Source organism: Falco naumanni, chromosome Z, assembly GCF_017639655.2.
Source record: "Falco naumanni isolate bFalNau1 chromosome Z, bFalNau1.pat, whole genome shotgun sequence".
NCBI classification, from domain to species: Eukaryota; Metazoa; Chordata; class Aves; order Falconiformes; family Falconidae; genus Falco; species Falco naumanni.
The window spans coordinates 47,162,861-47,189,202 of NC_054080.1; the positions used below are offsets into that span (position 1 = coordinate 47,162,861).

The window sequence follows — 26,342 nt, forward strand, 5'->3', positions numbered from 1 at the left end:
GGATTTAAACTTTATCACCACACAACATATGTTATGAAAAAGTGACAGCTTTCAGGCAACATATTTTACGTATTTTCAATACAATATTTGTATTGAAATTGCTTACACTGACTGTCTGAGTGTTGTTAATAACTGGGAAATAGTTTGGTAGTAACTATCAAGATCAATAAAAATATTATCTCTAAATGGGTATGGTGACAACTTCCTATTAATATATTCCTGTATGTTTCAGCTTGTTTCTATGTGGGCACCACATATAGTGTCATTGCTGCCTCCAACCATCACAACTGACCAGCAAACTTCTGATGTAACAATGTCAGGAAAATAAATACTTGAGACCCTGGAAATTTCAGATACATGATGGAGATAATTATAGGAGTATCCACACAAAATCCTGACTCTTGTTAAAAGACAAAGACAACAGTTAAATGGTTAATATGAAAAAAGACTTATTTAGTAACTAGTTACATTGCCAAGAAAAGAGACAAAGCAAAAGGTAAATATTAACATAACACTGCTATGATGTTACAGTATGCCAAATTCATATCTGTCTGTGAAAGGAATAATAGCAAAACATACCATTTTTGGAAGTTTTTAGAGTATTGGTTTAAATACTGGATTTATTACACCAACCAATATCACCCATGATATTAGTTTAGAATATCTTCCTTATTAATGTTTCTAATACCATTCCCATTTAAAACATAACTTTATCAGGACTGTATAAATCAAACTATCCAGATGTCTTTCATAAGCCAGATAGCAGTCTTGCATATGCAGGTATGAAAGACAGAAAAGAGAAGGAAAAAGTCAAAGCTCCCCATATAAGCAATGTTACATGCAGTGCAGGCAGCTGCACACATAAATGTGCATGCAGCCAAGCTCATGTAATGCTGTGGAGTACATCATGCAAACAAACAGAATGTGGGTCTCTAAATCCATGCAACATGGAAGTACCACCCAACAGGAGCCTTTGGCAACTCCCTCATGCTGCTGAAAAAAACATTTGGAATCATCTTGAAATAGGTTACAGTGTTTTCCCCGTCAGTCAGAACTCCACTGGTTGCTTATATTTTTTTGTGCTGATTTGTCAGCCATAAATGCAAAAGACCTGCCTTTCTGTGGCATGTGCTGTGCAGGGGGTTGTCTGTGATGACTGACTCTGGCTCATGAGGTTTAGGGCTGCAAATTTATTTTTCAAGGATTTGGAAATGTTGTTGCAAACATTTTGTAACTGTTATTTCACTGGCATTTTTAGGGGAGAAGATGTTTTGTATTTCAACAACAAAAACGAATTCCTTCTTCAGCAAAGAATTAATGACTTCCAGACTTCTTTGCACTAGAACTGGAAATACCTATTTCTTGTAGATGAGACTGTACACTACTAAAGCTTAGTATTTAAAATAGAGCCCAGGTAATGGTCTATTGCTGTCAAAAACCCTCTGACTGGCTCTATTTGCCAGTGTCAGAGTGCAATAAAATCTTGATTCTCTGAAATGATTGATTTCTGTTTAGATAGTCTATTACCATTCACCACTTGGGGTTGAAATTATGTGCAAGACTACAGTATTTTTGTCATTGTTTAGAAACTTGATTTGGTCACTTAAATGGTTTGAGCAAAGAACAGGAAGACAAGACCTGCTCTTTATCTTTCTTTGTCATCCCAGTATCTTTTACCCTTTAGTACCTGGGTATTTTGAAAGGACCATGAATTCATTTTTTTAGGTACCTCTAAGGTGGGAAGTGCCATGTTTGGGTCTGTGCCACATAAGGAAAGAAAGTATTTGACTCTGGACAGCTTTGTCTGGTGAAATAGATTTTAAGGCCTCTATATTCTGTGTCATCACCTTATGAAACAGAACTTCTTGATACATCTTCTTTAGAGTAAGGATCCCCTTTTTGTGAATTTAATACTGGGCAATGTCTGTACAGGGTTTCAAGCCTCAGTGCTTTTGTAGAAGTGACGTAGAAGTGCAACTTAGAGAAGAAAACACTTCGTTTCTGATGTTGCAAAGATCCTATACATGACCCCATATTCAGCATCTGTCTATAAATTTACTCTTTGTCAGGGAAGAATGTTTATGTAATTCGCTATTATGGTTATAAATTATAATCCATGTTACAGAAATGAGTCAAGAAACATAATAAAACTACCTAAAATGTGGAGTATCCCAAATTTAGCTATTAAGGGTAGCTTTATAAATAAACATGGAATGAAATATCTAAGCTATCTTCTCTTTAGATACCAGGAACTCTTCCAAACTTAAAGTACAAGAAAAAGCATAACCTCTTCCCACCATAAATCTGCCCTCAGATAGCCTACAATACTTGCTATGATAAAGCTTTTCTTGACAATGCTCTTCAAATGAGCCCAGCTGCCTGTTTTACAGAGCTAAAAGCCAACACCAAGTTTCAACAGCTGCTCAGTTGACTGATCACAAGCTTTCTAGTGCAGACAGTAAACCAGGGAATGACACCCCATCGTTCTTTTAGAGGCTGGGAACAGTGAAGAGGCACCAGGGCTTTGGCTGGGCTTCCACGTGCTGCAGATAATTCAGCATCGCTCAGGTGAGGTGATGCACTGTGCTGAAAAATTGTTGGCACCTGTTCACACCTGCTCCTATACATTATGAGAGTCATTCAGATATTCCTGAGTTTGATGATGGCAGTAAATCTTACAGTTACATCTAAACCTGAAAGAGATTTGTTGCCCAAGAGAAGGCTCATTTCAGGTGCTATAAATTCTGATTTAGTAGTCCCAAAATATGTCATGGAGTCTCACTGTATTCTTTATGAAATACAGTTAAACTATGTGAAATTATTTAAGGAACTACTAAAATCTGAAATTGTAAGCTTTAAACAAATACATCAATTTATCAATTTAGAATACCTGCTGTGAAATCCCCACCCCTTAGTCTTTTCCTTACAAGAAGTTGATATTTGGATAATTTTTTTTTTTTTTCCCCTCTCTTGGGATTTTATGTTATTGTTGATACAGGAATTACATTTTACTGCTGTAATGAATCAATAATCTGAGAACATACTCTTTCAATTGATTATTTATTTAAACATTCTAATTTGTCAGTTAGTAGCTTTGTATCTACAAAGTCAGCTGATCTTAAAAAGAGCATGTTTCTATAGAACCTTTATAGTTGATTACCTTACCCAGATATTCTGATTAAACTTTTGTGTTTTTACCCCTCCTCTTTGTGAAGCTAGTGCTTGCAACATATATGATAATCAGTTGCAATTTTTCTTCACTCAGAGTGGCTTACCCTTCTACACTTTCTGATATTTCACATGCAGCTTAGTGAGAGAATGCACTGCAGTTTTCTCTCTGCAGTGTAATTTGACAACATAATAATTAACTAATCTGAGTTTCTCTGACTAAAGGAACATCACAGGGTTTAGTGTATGTGAGAGCATCATGACAGAAATAATTTGTCAAACAATCATTGTCTAATTCCTCAGTGTTGGCTAAGTAAAATATTTACTAGTATATTTTTAGCCACCTACCAACACTCATTCAGTTCATTGGAATATCTTTAAAGGAGATTCAGATATGAAACCAATTCAAGATCACTTTGTGGTTCCGCATTTACACCAATTTCACTATTTAAAATACATTCAACTTAATACTGACATTCAAATTCCCTGAAGAGTGCTTAGTTTTATGCTATATGTCAAAGGCATAATCTGAAATGCAGCTGAACTGACCTGTAGATCCATAGACATATGGAATTAGTTAAATTATCTCTGTAAAAGGCTCAAAATGATCCTTCCCGTAGAAAATAAAATCAAGTGTTAAGTAAAGAGTAAAGTCCTTGGAAGATCTTCTGCAGACCTTTCTTCAGATCCTTGTGTGATGACTGTTGATATTATGCCATGGTAGAAAAAGAAAATGGTTTCCAAAGCTGAGGGATCTGCTGATGTCCAAGGTGCTTCATACAGAAGGTTAATATATCAGCAGTAATTAATGCTTCCCTCATCTTGATCTCTCTAATGTAACTAGTCAAAACAATCCCACACCCCATGTTATAACTTGTATGGGACAAGAGAGGAACAGGATGAATAAGAAGAGGAGAGTGGAAAGGCTTTATTAAATTGTGGGATGACTGCTGGGTATGGAATGACATTTCTGTTATCCCATCTCCCTGCCCCTAATTACACAGTTGTGGCTTTCAGACAGTCCTGTGTGATATTTGAAGAGAGGAGGGAAAGGATTGCAAAAGCCTAGCCTCTGCAGGGGTGTGTTGGATTTGATTACTTGTAGGTACACAGTTTTGTAAACAAGTGCATTGCATTTCTGCAGAATTACACATTATATGCAGTTTTTAAGGAAATGGTATCTATTGTAAAGGCAAAAGGAACATGCATTTGCTGTGTGACACTTTCCTTAATTGTACACTATGGACATTTCAGCCATGCTGGCTGCCTTGTGGTTGTTTTTGGTGTTAATGGAATAAGTTTTTGCTAACCTAATACTTTAGAAAGGTAGAAATGTTTACAGGAATTTATGTCTTGCATATTTACTTACACCAGATTTCTGAGCTTGCATTTTACTCATATTAGTTGTTTCCCTTTGGAAAAATAAAACAGCAAACAAATAGGACTGTAGTTTCTGGAACACCACTGTGACCTAGGTACTAAAGTATCTTCTCCGAATTAAGCTTTTTGTTGTTTTCTTTTTTTTTTTTTTTGAGACAGGAAGAGCAGTAGAGAGCTATCACATGGCAGAACTCCATAGCTTTCATGGCCTGTTAAATATTTACAAAGTAAGGTCCTGTGTGATTTATTCAAGAAAGACATGCATTGAAATCTAGTTAGGTTTTTTCCATGAAAAAAATAGGATAGCGTGGAGTTTGAAAGGACCAGTCTAGATATTGCTGCACACTTTACTTTTGGAAAAGAAAATAAGCACTGGCTCTAGAAAATAAAATTTATTTCCATTGCAATGGTAATGAGAAAAATAATGAACAGTAATCAAAGAGTCTCCAAAGAGAAGAGGTCTTTTCTGATCAATTATTCTACCCGGATGTTTCAGAGGGCAGAGTTTCAATATTTTGTGCCAGCAGTTTGTTCAAAGTTCTTGCAGTTATCTGCGTACTATGATACAAAACAGGCAAAAGCCTTTTCAAGCTGGGAACACAAGTCTGGATTCAGACCTTCTTTATCTGTGCATATCTAACTGCATATGGAAAGATTTTACTATTTTAAAAGTTTATGGTAATGTTGCGTAATTAGTGATAGTAGGCTTTACCTGTTTTATTGATAGCTACTTGGTTAAGCTGAAAAACAGATTCACTACCTCTAAGAAAAATATGTGAGTGGAATTAATTTTATTTTAGTTTCATTTTCACACATCCCTTTCCACATAAGCTGATTTGGTATAATTATTTACATCTGATTGTAATAATGATACAATATGCTACCATTTTAATTTGTTCTCACTGTTCTGAAAATTAATATAATAATAGAAACTTTTCCTTCTTTGCTCCATTTATATTTTCTGATAAACTTATCACTGCAGAAAGTTTGTTTCAGGAGAAAAACACCCCCTACCGCAAGTGAAATATGAAAGGATTCTATCCCACTTGCACACTTCCTGAAATACTTGGGGTAAAAGCATGACTGAACATTAATTGCTAACACGTATAATATCAGAAACAGGTCAGAATAAACATTTTAAACACTGATTTAGTTGCCTCCGTGGTTCATCTAAGATTAAAATGAGCACAACCTACTGTCTGAGCTGAATGCATAAGAAAAATTAAGAAACGCAAATGCTACTAACCTTGGTGTACTTAATTTGAAGATTTTTGAGTGGTTCAGGCAGCGCTGGCAAAACCGGAGCAGGACTGCTGTCTGAACCTTGCTTCTTCATATTCTCAGTTGAGGAGTTTGACTCTGTTCCTGAAACACAGGTGAAACTGGGTTTGAGGGAACCACAGTGATTTTTGTCCTGACTGAGCTCTTAGCTTTATTTGTGCTTTTTTATCTGTACCAGCCATGGCATATTTGCATGCAGGAATATGATTGGATGAAAGAATTCATTGCAAGGAGAAAATGACACTACTTATTTTTAAGACCAAAAGCAACAGCCTTTTCACTGAGCTGAGACCTCGATGAAGCAAATGCTGCTGAAACAATCTGCTTAGCCAGACACCACAGATTTCTTACTGAGGAACACAGTTTAAAGCTCCCTTGTCTCACCTGTAAAATTACTTTATTTTAGCAGGCAGGTCCTCAGATTTTAGCTGACGTTCTTCACGTACTTGAAGGCAGCTCTGAAGGTAAAGACAGACTTATGAGCTCTGGAAACAAACTAAGCCCTTCTCACTGGAGTGTTGGCAAGAATTCCCAGAGCTGGAAAGCATTTACTAAAAAACAAGCCACCTTAGGTTACGCTTTAATATGTTCAGAGTACATTATAATTCCTGTAATTAATACCTGCTTTGGAGATCGCAGAAATAAGAGACGGCTATGGTGATAGAAAATCCTTCACATGCTTTTCAATAGATGTGAAGGTAGGACAGAGTTGAATGATCCAGGAAAAATGTTCTGTGGGTAGAACCAAGCAAAACCTTGTGGGTTTTTTTTTTTTTTTTTTTTTTTTTTTTTTTTTTTTTTTTTTGTTTTTTTTTTTTTTTTTTTTTAATATCACAACAGTTTTAAGGACAAAATTTTTACTTCAGTGCCCTTTGGAAAATATTGTCTGTGTCTTTCAAAATAAATGATTTAATAGGCAGGACTTTTCTATCTAAGGTGGAACCCATTGGTGCTCATATGTCCAGTTCTGATCGTTCAATAAGAAACATATCTCTGGTATAGGCAAATAATTTTCTGAGGCACAAGAAACTCCTTTCTTCATGAAGTCTTATCCTTCCTGATGAATGGTATCACAGAACCAACTGGGACTGAATTAGCACCTTTTTAATATGCTGAGCTTCTGATATATGTACAGTGGATTTTTGCTATAGAAATAAAAAGAAGTGATCTTATTGCTTTCATTGAGACAACACAGATGCTTGAAAACCTCACTGAGTTAACTCATGTATCAGGCATCATCTAAACCATGTGGCAATGGAAGCTTTGTTGCTTTTAACTGATGGATGATATAGGACGTATCATGAGATGGATCTTATGATGCATTAGTTATATGTAACATATTTTCTGATTTAAAGAGTATGATATAATTATCATTGATGATATTTGTGTTTGGACATATGGTTGGAGCAAAAGCTTCTGGCATTTAGAAAAGTCCAGGTAATTTCTGGATAAGAGAGAATTCTACTCACAACAGTCATCTCTCAGGGTGGACTTGGGCTAGTTTCAGCCACTCACCATATCATGTGAATGAAGGGCACCCATTCCCATTACTGCAATGTCATGATATCCAAGGTTACCAGCTCAGTTACTTCCTTTTGGATGCACCCTTCAGCTACTCTGCCTCAGCTGGCCAGCTCAAGCCGTCCCAATGTAAAATGGTATATTTGAGAGTTTTGTGAACAGCACTTTCAGATCTTAACATTTTGGGTTACAGTGTTGGCCTGTCTTAAGTAATGTCATTGAGTCTCATAAAAAAGGACGATGTCTAAATAGGGTTTGATCACTATTATTTGGAATATAGCTTTTCAATGTTACCTTCATGCAGCAAATTTTTGTGGTTTTCCTTTTTCTTTTTTTTTTTGTTTGTTTTGTTTTGTTTTTATTTCCATCTGATTTTATGGTTCAAACACTAAAGACTACTCTAATAATCTTCCTGCCACTCTTTTCTCCATTAATCCACAAAGAGTTTGTGTCTGGTTAATTCACCTGCTAATTACTCAGATTTCCCTAACTTAAATATAATTTAACTGAGCCATAAGCCAGATATTAGTGGAATTCCCTGGTTTCAGGCAACAGAAAAAAATCTTTCTCCCAAGCAGGAGTGTTCTAAACACATTCTCATGCTCTAAATACTCTCATATTTAGGTACCATTGCATTCCTGAGGTGTTTTTAAAACGACTAAGTTAGAATTGAATTATGATAACCTTTTTGGAAAATGACAGCATTTACCCTCTTCCCATGTCTATAAGGACAGCCTGAAATCTGCTTAGACAGGCTTTAGAAATAGTACCCTGGGTGAAAAGTTTCAACTTTTCCAAACATGCCCGCAATCATTGTTTTATTTTCCACACTATTGATTCATTTAACACATACTTTACCATCTTTCTTTCCTTTCTGTTTCCCTCTTTCACTCTCGGATTGCATGAATCACCTTCACTACCACGCTTCCTGTGAGTCCTTTCTTTTCTCTCTAAGCCTTTTGTATTGTTAAAAAGGTCTCATCTTTTAAAAAGATTACTTGCTATCTTGAGCAATCTGCTTTTCTATGTGCGCCTTATCGGCTGAGACTTGCTCCAAATAGTACCATTAATGTCAATAATTCCTTTAACTTCTCTGTGTTATCATATCCGGGAATGCCTGACTCCCCTCCTTTTTTCGAGGAAATTTGAACTACTGCTTAGCCTAGCTGTTCATGACCATCCCAATCATCTCCCTGCCAATAACTTTCCTATTCACTTTCAGCCTAGGATTCCTTTTAGCCTAGCATAGGAATTACATCCTTTTCCTCATATTGCAGTTGCTGTTTACTACATCTTCCTCCTATTTTTGTTCTGTATCTTTTTTTCCCCATCCTGCATCGCTAACATTACACATTTTATCTGAATAAAGATGTGCACTTCAAGCACTACATATTTTGTAGACTGTACTATTCTTTCAAATAGTGAATTATAACACTTATTACATTAGTTATATTACAGATATTGTATCTGTAGTTTACATAGTCTGAAGTTTACATAGCTCTGTTGTTAATATTTGCTTGGAAAATATTAGATTCTACCTAATTTTTTTCTTTCTTGTGATCAATTATCTGACTGTTATTTATCGTTGTCTTTTCACTGCTAAGGAATGAACCTTAGCTACTCAGCCAGGAGAACTACATGACATATTATGTGACTATGTGGTAGTGCTTTTTACGCTGTAATGCATAACATTTTTCCCAGGTTAAACTTACTGAGTTCCCCTATTCAATAAAAGATCAAAAAGAAACAAACAAAAGGTTGTAAGTAAGCTCTGAGGTGCCTTGCTGCATGACATTGGCGGTGCTAAAACACAAGATTGAGGGCTGCATGAATTATGTAATTCTGTGTCAGTACATTAAATGAAAGTCTTAGGCTGGAAGAATCTGTAAATCACTTGTCCATGTGTTTCTTCGCAAAGATGAAGAAAAAATAAACCAGTAACTAAACAAAGAGTTCCAGAGTACAAGTAACCTTTCTCCTTAGGTGTGATTATACAGTGGGATATCACCAATGTCATTGGCAGTTACTTTTTGATTGGATTCATTGTGATTTAGGTGGGCAAACTGTTTGACCTATGTTCTTGAGGTTCATTGTGGCCCCATATTCATTGCATGAGATACGGTTCAACAGCCAGCAGCACACAGACGTAAGCAGAGCTTCAGCTGGGCTAGATGGCAATCCAACTAATGAAATCAGCGTGTCACAAGAATCAGCCAGAGGTAACCTGTGACTAGATTGTCTCCCCTTAGCTCAATACTAGCACTGATCTGAAATGTCCTGGCCTTTCTTAGCTGCCGTGAGGTGTCAGTCCAGGAGAGTCTTGTAGGTCTTACGTCACCTTGCCAAAATAGTATCAGTGTCTTCAAAATGCTGTGCAGCTCAGATGGCACTCGATGCCTATGTCAAAGGAAATGACTTGACCAGAAGATTTATGATTCTACTTGCTGGTTTTATATTAGTGCATGCTGGGCTAATACAGTCTGAAAGCCATATACTTGTTATAGAAATTCCCTTTCCAACATTTAATAGAGAAATATTTACTTTACATTGTAGATAAGATTATTCTGAGAATAGAATTCTCTCTTACCCAGAAATTACTTTGACTTTTATAAAGGCCAGAAGCTGCTGGACTTTTTTTCCCAGAAGTAGACACAAGTCTGTCTTTTTCAAAGGAGTCTTCTCTTCCACAAAAAAAAAAACCCAAAAAACCCAACCAACCAACCAAACAAAAACAACCAACCCAAAACCCCAAACCCAAATCAAACACCCTATATCTTCCTAGTTCCCACAGTCTGGGTGTCTGTGTCTCCATTCTCCATCAATAGGGGACAGGTGACTTACTCTTTGTCTAATGCTGAGATTGTAATCACAGCAGTAAGAAATTCTAGTCCATGGGCTTCTATAGAAAGCAGACCTTGCCCTTCAAAATGCATGTTTGATCATTAAAGAAATCTGACTATTATCTTGTACTAGACATGCTCAAAGCCACACAGATCAGATAAGACAGCATATATTTAGCATGGACTATCTATAATGTAGAACAGTGCAAGGATTTTAGTATTGCAGGTAAACAGATAGTAGATATTCTCTACTTTACTTTTTTGTCATTTACAGCTCTGGGAAAGTTTCAAATTGCATCTTTGGCATCTGATGATCTATTAAAATTACACCTTATATTCCATAACAGTTATGCCTTCTAAAAGGTGGCATAACAAGTAACTTCTATAAAGTCATGATTGCTGTAATTCCAGACACTTAAGGTGAATAATCTTCCATGGTGACTTAGAGCACTGTTGTAAAAAGTTACCTGGAACAAGAGATGAACAGGATAGGCTGCTGCGATCTGCAGTTTGGTAGCTAAAATCTATCATCTGTGCTGAATTTAGACAGTCTTCAATGCTTAAGCATATGTTTACACTTTATAAAAACTTATCACAAAAAAAATCACCTGAAAAATCTTTGTTGAAACAATATCACTGTTACTGAAAATCCTGATTAGCTGAACTACTTCCAAAACAAGATTATACATGGTGTTAAGAAAGGGAATTATTCAGTGATTCATACAAATCACTTGCTGGTACTGACAAATGCTGGCAAAAAGTCAGGAGTAGAAGTTGTAAGTGTCAAAAGAACCAAAATACGTTTAAAAAGTGAAAATCATAGAATTTATGAAATCACCAGACTTGCTCTGAATTGCTTTATTCACATTGTTAATATTCTTTATGACATCCCATTAATGGCAGTAGAACAGAAACAGTGGTCACTGTTTAGCATGATGTGGAAAGTCAGACACATCAGAAATTAGGCAGAACTGGTGTGAAATGTGTGCCATTTTTGCCTGTCTAAACTGAAAGTCCAAACGTAGGTGGGTTGTACAAGCTCTGATAACTCTAATTGTGAAACTCTGAAATCAAAATGACAAGATTTTCAAGGCTACTGCACAAATTCCTTTGGGTGTCGTAGTACACTGAGTACCCTGCATTTCTGAAAATCCAAGTATTCCTTTTATGTAAATATACAGGTATCTTTGAGCACAATTACCAGTTCTTTCGTCATTATAAAATTTCTGTGAGGTATACACTCATGGAGTTAGGCAGCTGACAAATGCATAACTTTTTATTTAAGTTTGAAATTTGAACTCACTTGGTTAAAAATACTTCCCTTTTGCTACATGGATGATAAAAGCGTATGAAGAAATGTCCTGGAAGATATCTCTCCATAATGCTTCCACAAACACATGATAATACTAGCTACTGTTTGATTCATGCAAACACCTTTGCTCCAGTAATGTCCAGATTTAACCTGCGTTGATTCACTACAACAGGGGCAGAAGCAGAACAAAAAGTAGAAAAACTAGTACTACGAATTTAATAATCTTGGTACCAAAGGATAGCTTGAGCTGATAGTGGATGCTGTCCTAAGCCTATTCTCTGCTGAATCCATAATGACACTTTCATCCTATGACACCTTCTGCAGGTAGGGACAAATAAGCATTTTCTCTGCTCCTACACAAAAACTTGTGCAACCACAGCTGGATTTTTTTTTCTCATTCACAGAGACCCACCTGCCAGTGGAGCAAGAGATTTTTTTCTGATTTCATACACAGATAAGGCACTCTCTGCTTGACTGTAAGTTGAACACAGAGCTTCGCAACAAAGTTCAGGATAATTTCACATTTTTACCATAAATCCTTCCACAACAGACAACAAAGTATGACAACAGAGCAAGAGAGAACAAAACACCTAGAAAGGAAGCCTGGGGCTCAGAGTGGAGGCCCCACTCACTGTTACATGGGCAGCATAATCCCCGAGTGCACAGTTACCAGGGTTAACATGTGGACTGGTGATGCTGGAATCCAAGTTTGCTGAAGAAAACCAGTGAAAAATGCCTTTAGAAAAACAGCCATATTTCCACTGTTCGATTTTGGTGGGATGAGGCAAAAAATTATATCAAGATTAGCCCAATGGAATGGGGCACACTTCAACAAATGCATGCCAGGCCCACACAGTTATATATGCCTGAGCTAGCTGTACAGCAATTGTCCATAATCAGTGGTGAGAAACAGGACTTTTTAAAGCACAAATCCTGTCACTCCAAAAGGGATATCTAAAGTAGCTTGGTATCCTCGTGAACTGCACAGTATCCCATAGATGAACAATTACTGTTGGTGGCTATAAAGGAAGTCTACTAATCTAGCTCTGATACAAATATTTATCATTTTTTTAATTACCATAAATAAATTATCATTTACACTGGAATGTAAATAAAGCTTAACAATATCCTTGTGTAGATAGCAGTCCCTCAGGAGAAAATAAAGACTTCTTGTCTGCTGAGGAGTCCTTGCTCTTTAGAAGATTGACTGGGAGCCAAGGAATATATATCAAAAATCTAGCGGGGTTTACCTAGAGCAAAATACTTTAATAGAAGTGGGTATATCAGTTTAAATCCGGATTTGTGCAAAACATTTGACACTGTCCTGCACAATGCCTTTGTCTCTAAACTGGAGAGATACATTTTTGATGGATGGACCACTTGATGGGTAAAGGAATTGGTTGGATGGTCACACACAAAGAGTTGCCATTGATGGCTTAATGTCCAAGTGGAGACCAGTGATGAGTAGCATTCCTCAAGGGTTGGTATAGGGACTGGTGCTGTGTAACACCTTTGTCGGTGACATGGGCAGTGGCATTGAATGCACCCTCAGGAAATTTGCTGATGATACCAAGCTGTGAGGTGTAGTTGACATGCTGGAAGGAAGGGATGCCATCCAGAGGCACCCTGACAGGCTTGAGAGCTGGGCCTGTGTGCCCCTCATGAAGTTCAACAAGGCCAAGTGCAAGGTCCTGCACATAGGTCATGGCAATCCCAAGCACCAATACAGGCTGGGTGGGGATGGACAGAGAACATCCCTGAGGAGAAAGGCTTGGACGTGCTGATGGACAAGAAGCTCAGTACGGCCTGGCAATGTGTGCTTGCAGCCCAGAAAGCCAACCATATCCTGGCCTGCATCAAAAGAAACATGGCCAGCAGGCTGAGGGAGGTGATTCTCCCCTTCTGCTTTGCTCTTGCGAGAGCCCATCTGGAGTACTGCGGTCAGCGTTGCAGTCCCTGACATAAGAAGGACATGGACCCGCTGGAGTCAGTCCAGAGGAGGACCACAAAGATGATCAGAGGGCTGGAACAGCTCTCTGATGAAGACAGGTTGAGACATTTGGGGTTGTTCAGCCTGGAAAAGAAGGCTCCAGGGAAACCATATAGCAGTACCTATTCTGGTACCTAAAAGGGGGCCTATAAGAGGGCTGGAGAGTGACTTTTTGGAAGGGTGGAATGAGGGCAAATGGCTTTAAACTGAAAGAGGGTAGATTCAGATTAGGTACTAGGAAGAAATTCTTTACTGTGAGGGTCATAAGTTGCTGAAACAAGTTGCCCAGAGAGGCTGTGGATGCCCCACCCCTGGAAATGTTCAAGGCCAGGCTGGATGGGGCTTTGAGCAACCTGGTCTAAGGGAAGGTGTCCCCTGCCCATGGCAGGGGCGTTGGAACTAGATGGTCTTGGAGGTCTCTTCCAACCCAAACCATTCTAAGATTCTATGGTTCTATGATTCTGTGATGATAAATAATTTTTTTAGAATACTCATCTTCTGCTACCTGGGTGTCTGCTCTTTGTGGTCTGTATTTTCAATAGCATGTTTTGTACTGCACATTGTTTTTGGGGACAGATGTTGTAGTTTTGTATATAGGGTAATTCGAATATGAAATAATGACTAAAATGCAATCACAGAAACATCAAAATAAAAATAAGAGGAAATGTTAAAGGAACAGGGTATATTGTGGTACAATAAGAGAGAGCAAGCCATGTTTCAAGAATTAAGACCATTTTGAAAACAGCTATAGAACCTATTTCATCCACAGGAAGCAACTTTCTTTGTAATACTAATGGAAGACAAAGTGCTAGCTATTTCAGCATTACAGTGTTTCCTAAAAGTTGCAAGAATATCTCGTAACATGTAATATTTTTCATTTCCTAAAATTGAAATTACTTGGAATTGTTTTTGTCTCTTCTTGAATTTATCATCAAAAACTCCAGACAAAAGTAAAAGGGATGATAGGTTATGTGAAGAAAGCAATCAAACAAATAAACCCAACTGAAATCATTATTGTCTGAAGCATCAAAGATGTATCTAAACTTCTCGAGAAGAAGTAAATCTCTCAAAACTGGGATAAACCATACCAAAAAATGTAACTGAGACTCATAAATTTCTGTCTGTGCATTTGCCCTAAAATACAGAAAATAAGCAATTGTATTTAACTTGTATCAATAGAATTTTTCCTACTCTATTAATTCCTCCTTATTATTCAATCATGACATCAAATATTTGCAAAATTAAGGCCATAGAAACAGTCCATTCATGAATTAGCAACTGACAAAACTGCGTTTTTCACTCAGGCTAAACTATTTTTCATGTCAACAGGATATTATTTAATTAAAACATTAATAATGGTCTATTGCTTTTCTAACCATTTGCTGAAAGTTGATGGACATTTATATCTCTCTTGCAATACTGTTCTGAGAAAACTGGAAAGAATATCTGGGCTGTAAAAATGAAAACTGATAAAAGAACAGCATTACAACACCTTAGTTAATAAATGAATAGTTTTACTTACTGTAGGTTTAGTCATGGCAGTCTTGGAAACACAGAATGACTTTTATAAAATATCCTTCTGTGATACTGTTATTTTTTTCTCTATTCTATGGTTAAAAAGTGTGACATCAAGTAAAGTCCATTTTGCATGAGTCAGAAGAACAAATTTACTCCTTTTGTTCCATTAAAAATTAAACTAAATTTTTAAAACTTTTTTTTTTTCAATACACAGGTCAAATGAGAGCAAGTAATAAGTAATGAAATAGTTTAAAGTTTCCTTAGATAATTGATTATGAAAAAGGAGGTAGATTTTATGCCACAGGTCACAGATAAAAGCTTTTATCAGTGAACATCATGAATAATTTGATGCAAATCAATAGAGTTCATGCAAGTGCAAAGTAGTCAGGGTTAGATCAGAATCAGACCCAACACTAGTTATTAACCTGCATTGTTAGCAACAATTACTGCCAAGTAATTTTCAGCATTTCCTCCATGAACCTTTGTTTCAAAGCCAAGATTTAGACAGCCTCAACTGATTTTACATAATTGCTATGTGTGCTTTATAAGCCTGTGTGTCGTGATTGTGTTCCTCAGTTATGAAAGTCTCACATGTGAAAATAACCCTCTTTCAACTTTTAAAGTTTTAAAAAGCATCTATAAAAAGTTATTGTACAGCTAAAAAGAAAAAAGTCAGAGGTATATTTACTCTACACCTTTTTTGATATTTAAAAATAATTTTCTAAAGATCTATTCTTTAATGTCCTTATATCACTTCTTATTTTTCTTAATATTCATATTTGATATTAATAATCAGCATGATTTAAACTACAGTGTTTTTGAAAGGTTTATTTTTGTGTCTTTTGGTATATAGGATGTCTTGGGCACTGAGATCTCTGCAGTGAAAATAAGAAAAACCTTCCTACTCAAGACCCAATGTGCCTTTTGCATACATCATGCTAGTTAAATGCTAGGATGTGATTTGAAACTTGCTATTAGTAGAATAAATTAAAATTATATCTACTGAAGTTACAATTGAACTGATGCAAAACTAATATGAAATCAAGAGTAGTTCTTTTGAGTCATCTTGTTCCCCCTCTGCTCCAGCTTGCTTTTAGTATGATTATTCCCAGAAAGTTCCTACAGAGCTGGCTAGAAACCACCCATACAGGTAAGCAATCTTGGGATCAAAACTCACCTTTATAACATTTGAAGTGGAATGAGAAATGCTAGGAAAGAACCATATTTGCAGTAGGAATACCAGTTATTATAAATAAAGGATAAATTGGCACATTAATTCGTCATACAGCATTTCCAAATTAACTGTGACACTCAAGTATTTTCCTTGTATTGTAATGCCAATGGAGGATTTTGATGGATTTCCAACTCTGCTATTTCTCAACTGTTTAATTTAACTTAAACAAACAAACAAATAACACAAAGAAAAACCTCTCTTTGTTTGCAAATTTCAGGGAGATTTCTGTGGACAAACATTGGCGTTTCTAATGAAAACTGGACTTCAACAAGACTGTAAATCTGTGCATACATGTGCTCTGGGGGACTAGGACTCAGAATCCAAACCCTGATATAGAATAAAACTTTGGTAGCGCATTATGAAGAGTCCCTTTTTCCTGTTGGTAGAATATAATCTTTTAAGATAACTAGTAAGACTGACATTATCCCTTGTCCTGTGGCTTATATCTTGACTTCAAGTTTAGATGTAATGTAGTTGACCACATTAGTTTGTGATCTGTAATTCCCATTTTTCTGTACTTTGTCATGGTTAAAATCCAATTCTCATGTGTTGATATCAGTATTGTACTAGTGTATGTACGCCATGCATTAACATCACTGGTAAGTGAGAATTAATAGCTAAAAGACTTTACTATGATTTTTTGAAAGACAATGTGATTAGTTTAGTTTCCACTGAATGCTGTCAAAAGCTTTCCCATTGTCTTACGAATTCATAGTATTAAGTTCTATGTACCATTTAATTAAATAATTGCATTTATAAAGGAATATCTGCTATGACAAATTTGAAGTATATTATTAATTTCTGTAAGATCCCTTGAACTCAGTATCAAAAAAAGATGTTAACATCCTAGTACAAGAAATCAAGTAAATAGCATACAATCTGGGAACTAGTTTCCTGTTTTGTTACAGAGACTTGGTAGCCAGCAGATCTACAAGTGCAAACCTAGTAACTGCAAATATAAGGAGACAAGCTTACAGTGAAAACCAAATCCTGCATGGGGTGTGTGACGCTATTCACTTCTCATCTGAAGTTAGAGGTATGTTTTATGGTTGTGTTACATATGTGTCCATTTGTATACAAATGTAGATTATTGCATATACTGATAGAACTGGATCAACTTTTTGGGACTGATTGAATAAATATGTTTCAATTCCCTTCTAAGAATACAACTAGAAAAAAGAAAATAATATCCTTTTTCTAAGAAGCTAGAACATTTTACCTGGAAACAGTGTAGTCCAATATAATGTACCAGTATTTACTAATTCATTTAATTCTGAGAGAAAAAAAAGCTGCACATATTTTCAAATTGTTACACAATTTCTAAGAAAACAGGAGCTGCAAAGCCATCTCTCTGATTTTTTCGGTGTGTCTTTTTGCTGTTGTTGTTGGGGAGCTGTGGGGTGTATTGTACTTTTCTTTCCATAAACACATAAAACTGTGAAAAGTACCTTTCAGTCTTGCACTACATTTTGTCTTGTTTGATGTCATATAACTGTAGAGTAATACTCCAAAGCTTGCTCTGATCACCAGTGGAGCCAGATCACTGGTAATCTATATAATGAAGAATGTAAATAAACCCCTTTTTTACACCATTTTTGTGTAACATCGTCTGGCTGCTGCTGCCAAACGGTTGCAAGAAAATAAACAAATTCAGACCTTTAAAGCAAATCTCTGAAGAGTTTAATATCTTTTTAAAGTTTTGAAATAAAATTGTCTATTTTGGTTTGAATGCTCCATCTACTAAATAGCAGAGTAATTAAAAAAAAAAACAGCTTCTTGGTTCTGTCAGTTTGTGTGAGGAAAAATACAAGAGCTGAGAACATCCAGGTTTCTTATTCCCAAGAAAAATCAGTACATGTTCCTAGCCTTTTAGTGCACTTTTCAACATCCTGCTGAGGCTTGTCAAATACATACATTCTGACATATTGCCGTGGTAGTGAGAGTAGTAGAATGGCAGAGAAGTGAAGTTTTATGCACAATAATTATGGTTATACTAAGCACTCAAAAAATTATATGAATTACACATTATCTGCATGATAATGCAAAGTTTTTTTCCTGGGGTGGTGATAATGATAATAATAAACTGAAACTTACCTGGACTATCAGCAGGTTCTGGAGAAAGCAGAGAGGCAAAAATGAGTCAAAGGCAGGAGACAGTGGTTGAAGGTGAAATTACTATTTATTCCTTACAATTTTTCCCTGAAAAACAAGTTCCATGTAGCTAAAGTTATAAATCTGGCTTTAAATTTAAAGTTAAAATAAAGTTTAAAAAAAAGTTAAAATACTGATACTCTTTCCTAATTAGTTAATTTGCCAAACTCCACTGACACAGAAGTTTTGAAGACCATGGGAGATAGCATTTTGTCTTTCACAATCAACATAAACTCACAGTTGTTTCATTCAGAATAAGGTCTGCATAAAACTACTCCTTTCCGACTGTTGCCAAAAAAGATTTACAATTTCACCTCAAAACTAAGGAAAATTCTAATGTTATCTCAAAATTTCACCTTGAATTTTTCGTTAATTCAGTGTAGGCAAATATGAAAACTTTTACCAAAGCGAAAAGGTAAAAAAGGGGATGGACTGAAGGGAGAACGAACAGAGGAAGGAGAAATTATCAAACTACATATAAACTAAAATTAAGAACACCAATGAAGATGAAGAAAGGTTTGATGAGATAAAGACATAGCTACTGTGGGTTAAAGAGATAAATTAGAATCAAAGAGAACTGTGTGTATAAAACTATTTAAACAAGCTGAGAAATTGTAAGCAAAACTGTTAGGTAAGACCTCAAGAGGAAATTTTGGTTTCTTAGTTTGCACTGAGTATTTTCGCATTATAGGTTAATGATGGCTAAATCCTCCTTTCACTACCTCAGTGAGAGCACAAGCAGATAATTTATGTTCTCTTCCAGTGTACAAGCATCCATGCCTCTGCAATGTGCCTTTTGAAGAGAAATATTCCCAAAGCCACTGTAAAATTTGTTGGTTGCTGGGAGCTGGGGCTTGAACTGCAGCAAAGGCATTTTTAAATCCAGATTTCTTCCATTTTACCCTAATCTGTTAGTCACTGTCGCTGGGGCCATATAGGGGCTCTTGATCTTCTTTCTAACACTGAAACATCTCACTTTCTCTTTCATGGCCCTATAATAAATCTGCTTTTCCTCTGTCTTGCTCTAAATTACTCCACTACACTACAAGTGTAAGTGATAAAACTGGCAGCTAGAATATGCTGTACACTAGAATATATTCTATTTTGTTCTTTTCTCAGAAGTAACCGCACTGATGCAACTGCAGTGTCAGGATGGAGTCTACCGTCTTGTGAATTGTGGTCTGTTTTTCACAAGATTTACTTGCCTTTTTCAGTCTTTCATCAATACCAGCTCTTCCAGCCTTCAGTATGTCAGCAAAATCCATGTAGTTGATTTCTTGTCAGAAATCAAACAAAAGACAATTGTGTAATACTTGAGCAAAACCTGTCTAATATCTTTCCAGTAGTCTAAGTTCTTAGAAACAGAAATTTACTTGTTCATTCATTTGTAAAGTGTCCTGCATTGCCAAGGACACTAAATAGCGGAGGAGAATACCATCATATTTCTGCGAAAAGTGAGGAAAAACATCTATTTCTACTCAGGACCATTCTTAGAAAAGCTATAGAATATCTGTTCTTTGAGGAGAAATTACATGGAATTGAAGTGCTTTAATTTGCAATGAGAGAAGAGCAATTTTAAGATGAGAGCAGGTTCAACTATCTAGAAAAGTCATGCAAGTTCCTATCAAGTCCAAGAAGACTATGAAGACATCACTTAATATGTAAGTTTATCGATACATTTAGTACTTAGACTTCAGAAATGTTCAGTGTTTGGAGAACTGCATTTTCATTTCACCTAATACAATCAAAAATATTTAATCATAGACAGGAGTTTTTTGAATAGAAGGATAATCAATGTAAGAAGTTCTGAAAGACAAAGTGCATGAGTTGTTTTTACTTTAGTGTCATGATTTATTTTCCCATTTCTCCTCTTTATGACAGCATATAAAATAAAATATGAACATTTTATTAGACTATAGTGTGTTCTCTGGTTTTAGTGTAGTTACAGCTTTACAAATACTGCATTTAAATGCAAGTCAGCAACAAATCTACTGTGGCTTTTTGTTTTTGTTTTTGTTTTTGTTTTTGTTTTTTTTAAATGTGGCTAAAGGAACAGCTATCTGGACACGGTACCTCTATGGAAACTGCAAGAGTGAACTTACAAGTAAGAAAGTTTTTGTAAGGCATTTTGAATCCATTCCCTTTGTGTGCTATCCAAGCCTTAATTTTATCATGAACTGGAGAGTAAAATAATATAGTCTGACAACATACTCTTAAGACTATGTTTTTTTGTACAACATTTCATTGTTCCGTTATATAAAGACCACAAAGAATATTCCTTAAAATAAGTCATGACAATTTGTTTTGGAAAAACTTTTAAAATTCCAAACACATGAGAATGTCACAACTTTACAAATATCTCCAAATAAAAGTTCTCTGAGCTCATTTTCTCCCAGACCTGACCACAAAATAAGGAAAGCTGCTTGCTTTGATCTGAAAAGATAGTACTTGTTAGGGCTCTAAAATTTCTTTATTAGCTTTGAAATAATTATTAATGCTAACAGAAGTTAGAAAACATGACAGATTAAACTAATTTACTCAAATTCAGGCTTTAAGCAATATGCTAACAATCAAGAAAATATACTAACCTGAGTATTATGTAAAGACATTTTGTCAAATAGGTTTGTGCCTGTAGCTGGACAGCCAATATGGGAAATTCAGCATGAATATTCATGATAGAAAGTGCTTTGCCTGATGGTGAGCATTTGCAGATGCAGGGGCGCTGTGTAATGCCATGCAGTGGATTAAAAGGGGAGTGTTTGTGAAAAGGGATGGTCAGGGTACAAAAAAGGAAAGAATAATTTAGGTGGGTGACACCTTTACAGTAAGAATCAGTCTACTTTTTGTCTTAATAATTTCATCTATCTCTCCCCATAAAATATAAAAACAACCAAATATTTCAAATAAAAGATGAAAATATTTTCTTTATAGATTTTTTGATGCTGTATGAAGATGAAAAAAGAAAAAAACCTGTCACCTGAGACACGGACACCAATCAAAATATTAATAAGAATTTTTACTTAAGTACCTCTGTGCTTTTCAGTCAAAAGACAGAAGACAAAAAAACCTTAAAACATCCAAACCTCAAAAAATCCCCCTCAAAACCCACCCAACCCTCACACGTCTACATCAAGGAAACTTCATTTAATAGTTAGAATAATCACATCGTATTGCATGAGGTTTAAAGCTAGAAATGTCAGCCACGTTACTCTTTGAAGTAAGGGTTTGCTTTTTGGAAACAAAACATCTTTCAGAAGACAGAACAATGCCATATGTCAGTGTGAGTAAATTATTTACAGTGGCAGATCTGTCCATGATGTTGTCATCTAGCACAGCTTCCTCACCTAAAGGTGTGGTTCCCATTTCTGTTGGGATCTTGCAGTCTTTTCTCAATTATTTCCATTTAATTTGTGAAGTTAGAGGAGGACATGCATATTCTCAGCTCTGCTATTCTCACTCAGATACCGAAAGCAATTTGTTTAAATCTAAATCCCAGGAAGCCTTTTCCTTATTTAAAAGTGTGGAGTTTACGTTTTATGATAAAATGTTAGATTGATAACATTTATATGGGGTCTCATTATCCAATATATCATATTTGTTTAGCATCAGTCCAACGATGCAAGTATGTGTAAAGGTACAGATCTAATTAATCTGAATTTCTTGCCAAAGGCAATAGAAGCAGGATAAAATATACTGTAGAAACACACCCCAAAATTGTAGCATATTTCTGTATGCAGCAAGCTGTCCTGACTAGCTAAATCCTTTTCCAGCCTCCGTATTAACACATTAAATCTTATTAACCATCAAAATTTTCTGCTGAACCTCTGGCCTCTGAGGAAATTAGCAATCCAATTAACATTGTGCATGTTCCTGAGATAGCATGTAAGACTACTCTGACCATAGTTAATATTCTTCTATATATAGCCTAAACAAATTATTTGAGATCATGGATTATACTGCCACAGCTTGAACATTGTAAGCTTTATTGCCTTTGTGCTTGCAGCACCTCTTTTCTATTTTCCTGCATTTTTTTGTCTAAGTAACAATATTAGTTTTTATGTATTTTTAGTAACCTTTCTAGGCATATAAGCAATGAGTTCTTCAATACTTCTTTGGCTGAGTTTTACTTCTGAGGTGAATTTTAGCACTATATCAAATCCAAAAATGCCAGTTTCACATGCCAAAATACCATTGTTTCATCCTAGATGTATATTTGTCTTCCTGAATCTATCTCTATATGTCACAAGAATAAGGCAAAACCAACTGCAATACAAACATAAACACTGATAACACATGATAACCTGTCATCACACCAAAGCGATTTATAGTAGATTTTGATACCAAAGTTATTAATCCACTTGAAGCAGTGTTTCTTAAAGGATAACTTTTAAAGCTATTGACTTTATGCTTTTGTAATACTTCAGGCTAGATGACCGCATGTACAAAGAGTTACGTGCCACCAACTCCCACAGGACACAGCCACCCCTGCATTACCTGTGCATTTTAGAAGTGACTTTTCTCTTGGTTGTGTAGCTGTTTATTATCTGATCCTGCATTCTGCAGCTTTGGGAAAGTCTCATACTCAGTGTGGCTGAAACTGAGCTTACTGTGGAAACTGTCTGGGCTGAATTTCATAGATAGCACCGAACCAAAAACATTCAGGACTGTGGATTACACTTTGTGTTACATAACTATCTTCTAGAGTCATTCCATTCAGCTCGTGACACATACTTGCCCTAGTTTATGGTGTACTAAAGTGGTTCTTCTCAGGCCACAGCACTGCCTTTCTCTTACTCCTGCCGTGCCATATATGTAGATGGAAGTTAGAGGTTTTGTAAGCATTGCACTGATAAGTGTGCTATTATAGGCACAGAGCATTTTCAGGGGCTTGCACATCAGTTTGACGTGGGGAAAGCAACAAGGAATGACAGAAACTATGGTCCTAATCTGCAGGGTGTCAGAGAATAAATATGTTTACTCTTGTAAAATCACCAGTATGTTTACTATATGTGTGATAGAATGGCAATTATTTTCTGCTTTTCTAAAGATACGCACTTTCTAGATATTTGTTGGATAGGTGTTTAGATTAATTTAGTTTCACTATTTTCCCCTAATATTTTGGTTTCTGACTAAACAATGGTTTTAAGTAAGTTCATATGTGCTTTATGGCTTCCTCAAGATACTTCATTATCCATATAGAACAGGAAATAATATAGTCTTAGATGTCAAAATTGCTTAAAGTTCTTAATGTCATCTAGTGCATAGATTTGTAATGTCCTGGATTTTTTATTAAATCACAAGTTTATATCTTTTCCTTATGCAACTCTCACATTGTGGTCTGTAACGCTTATAGAAAGAAAAAGGTTGTATGAATTAAACAGGCTTATTTGTCAATACTGAAACAGAAGCATTACTGTAAGTTCTTCTAATTCCTTGGAAAAAGAAAAGTGTTTCTCATTTGTGGTGTAAAATAAACCAACATCCACCACTGCATTTTTGCATTATTATATAAAGCAAAGATCAAATGGAGGAACATTATAAGAGCCAAATCTCTCCTTACTGGATCTAATAGAGTTTGCACATAATTGAACGAGTATTTTGGGAAATAAATAATGGATTATTTAACCATAAACTCTAACACCACCCCCCCACCACCTCCCAGACTTAGCGTAACATCTCCTTATTTGGTCTTATGTTGATTCTGTCCAGCTAGAAATTCACTCACACACCCCTAGAAGAAACTGCCTAGGATGTCTTCTTGAGAGGGTATTATCTTCTCCAATGCTTTAACATTCTTGTATGTTCTGATAATCAAGCTTATACTTTGCTTTCATTACACATTCCTTTTATGCCCCATTAGTCTGATCTTTTCTCTGTCATAAAGAGTTGGTTTTGGCAGAAAGGAAATTAATTTTTCTTAACATATATAATGACATTTTGATTGTGGTACTTTCAATGCCTCCCTTTCTTCCCTTATTTCAAATAGATTTTTCATTCTGTTTCCTGGTTATCAGATTTCAAAAAGACCACTGAGATTTTTTAATTTCAAAGAATATTTGCATTAGCATTGCTAATTAATGGATAAATTATTAACACTAATTACTGTCACACATCTTCTTATGCATGCAGACACATACATACGAAATTAGCAATTTAATGTAACCATTGCCTTAAATCTGGCTGTTGATAGTCCATAAATCTTACACAACCCTCACTGAAGGCTTAAACTATGTATTTGTGTATTTATATATACATATATAAACATAAAAGCACAGACAGACATGTATATGTTTTATACAGCCATGTATTTTTGTATTAGTTGGACAGTTATACCTGTCTTTCCTGAGAATGCATTTCAACCAAACAGTACCATATGTAGTCAATCAAAAATGCAAGGCCTTACCTTTACAATTAGGACTGGATTTCTTAGATCTGTTGTATTTCGCTTCCACAGCACACTCTGCCCTAAGGTCTGTGATCAGAACTACAGTCAGAGTGCCAGGCATGACCTCTATATATACACAGTTCAGTAATAGCAACAAGTGAATACTTAGATTCTTACTTCAGCCCCACATTTATCAAGTGATTTTAATCATAGAAAGAGATCCTTCAAGCAAAAGCTTAATCTGCATTGAATTGGGAGGGATCTTGATGATACACTTGGGAAAAAAAAGGAGCTTATTGTACAACACAGCAGATGAAAATACCCGCAGCCATTGCACGTACCACTCATTCTGTTAACCATGTAATATACATTGTCATTTTGACATGTAGACTATTTCTCTTCCTCTATCACCTCCATGTCAATCCAATTCACTCATTCTTGCCAATGATGAAATAAAAAAAAAAGAAAAAAAAAAAGAAAGAAAGAAAAAGAAGGAAACATGGAAAGATTGTTATCCTAGATCTGCATTTGCGGAACATTTTAAAGCCAGTTAGATTAACCATTGGGAAGATGTTAGTCTAGATAAGAGAATCCCCACTGGTTTTCTGTCTCCCTTAGACAATGAAATCACATAGTTGTGTCTGTGCCTCTCTGTTTTGGATTGTTCTATTTTAACACATAACAGATTGAGGGCTGCCTACTATTCCTAATTAACTCAAGTTAAACTAATGAGAGAGAGAGAGGGTGGAGGGAGTGCCAAAAAGAGAAAAGAGATCATGAGTTGGAAGAGATTGAATTACAACTTAAAGGGGATGGAGAAAGGAAAAGAAAAAAAAGAGAGGGGGAGGAGGTGCAGATACTGTTAGGCTGAAAAGTAGGGGAGAATGAGGGCCTGAGAACAGATTTGCCCTTCATTTCCAAGAAAAGGCAAAGATGCCTTGCAAAAACACCCAAGATATATATGCAATCCAACATTGTGCTGAAGTCAGATGCTTGCTTCTTGTTAGAAAATACTTCAGCACCCACTGGAGAACAGCTCAGATTCCAAAATCCAGCTATTGCTTTGCTATCAACAGCTTATCCAGCATGTATCCACAATTTATTGATGTAGTTATTTTTGTAAAGAAAATGCCATGCAAACTGCTCATGGAAGAAAGTGGTCTTCTCTTTCTAAACCTCACAAAAAATGCCAGGGAAATGTCAGGTTTTGCTGCACTGTATCAAACAAATGTAAATGTAGGTTTCCTTATGCTAGGAGTTAGAAATAGGGTCATGCGCACAAAGAGGACTGTGGAACTGAATGATCCTAGTGTACTTACATGTTACTTACTCACCTATGAGTAGAGTAACTTCTAGATTTTGTGTTCGTGCACAAGAGGTTTCACTCTTCACTTTTACTGTTATAAATTATTTTGTGTGTAGACATCTTTATATAGAATATATTAAATTTTTGATAGACCTTTGGAAGATTTCCTATGTAAAAACACAGATCTGAATCTCTACCGATCTTAATACATTCGGTGCTGTCCTGATCCTGCTCTCACACTGCTGTTACCAGTAGG

General features: G+C 35.9%; 1 protein-coding gene across 1 annotated transcript in view; it reads right to left on the reverse strand.

Annotated features, from left to right (window-relative positions):
- Positions 1-25,968, reverse strand: part of ALDH1A1 (aldehyde dehydrogenase 1 family member A1) — a 58,592-nt gene extending 32,624 nt beyond the window's left edge. The window contains exons 1-3 of the mRNA XM_040580021.1: positions 24,799-25,968; positions 6,214-6,285; positions 5,795-5,913 (exon numbers count right to left, since the gene is read on the reverse strand). Coding sequence (XP_040435955.1) covers positions 5,795-5,884 — 90 coding nt within the window. The 5' untranslated portion in view covers positions 5,885-5,913; positions 6,214-6,285; positions 24,799-25,968. The remainder of the gene's footprint in view (positions 1-5,794; positions 5,914-6,213; positions 6,286-24,798) is intronic.
- Between the last annotated feature and the right edge of the window lie 374 nt (positions 25,969-26,342).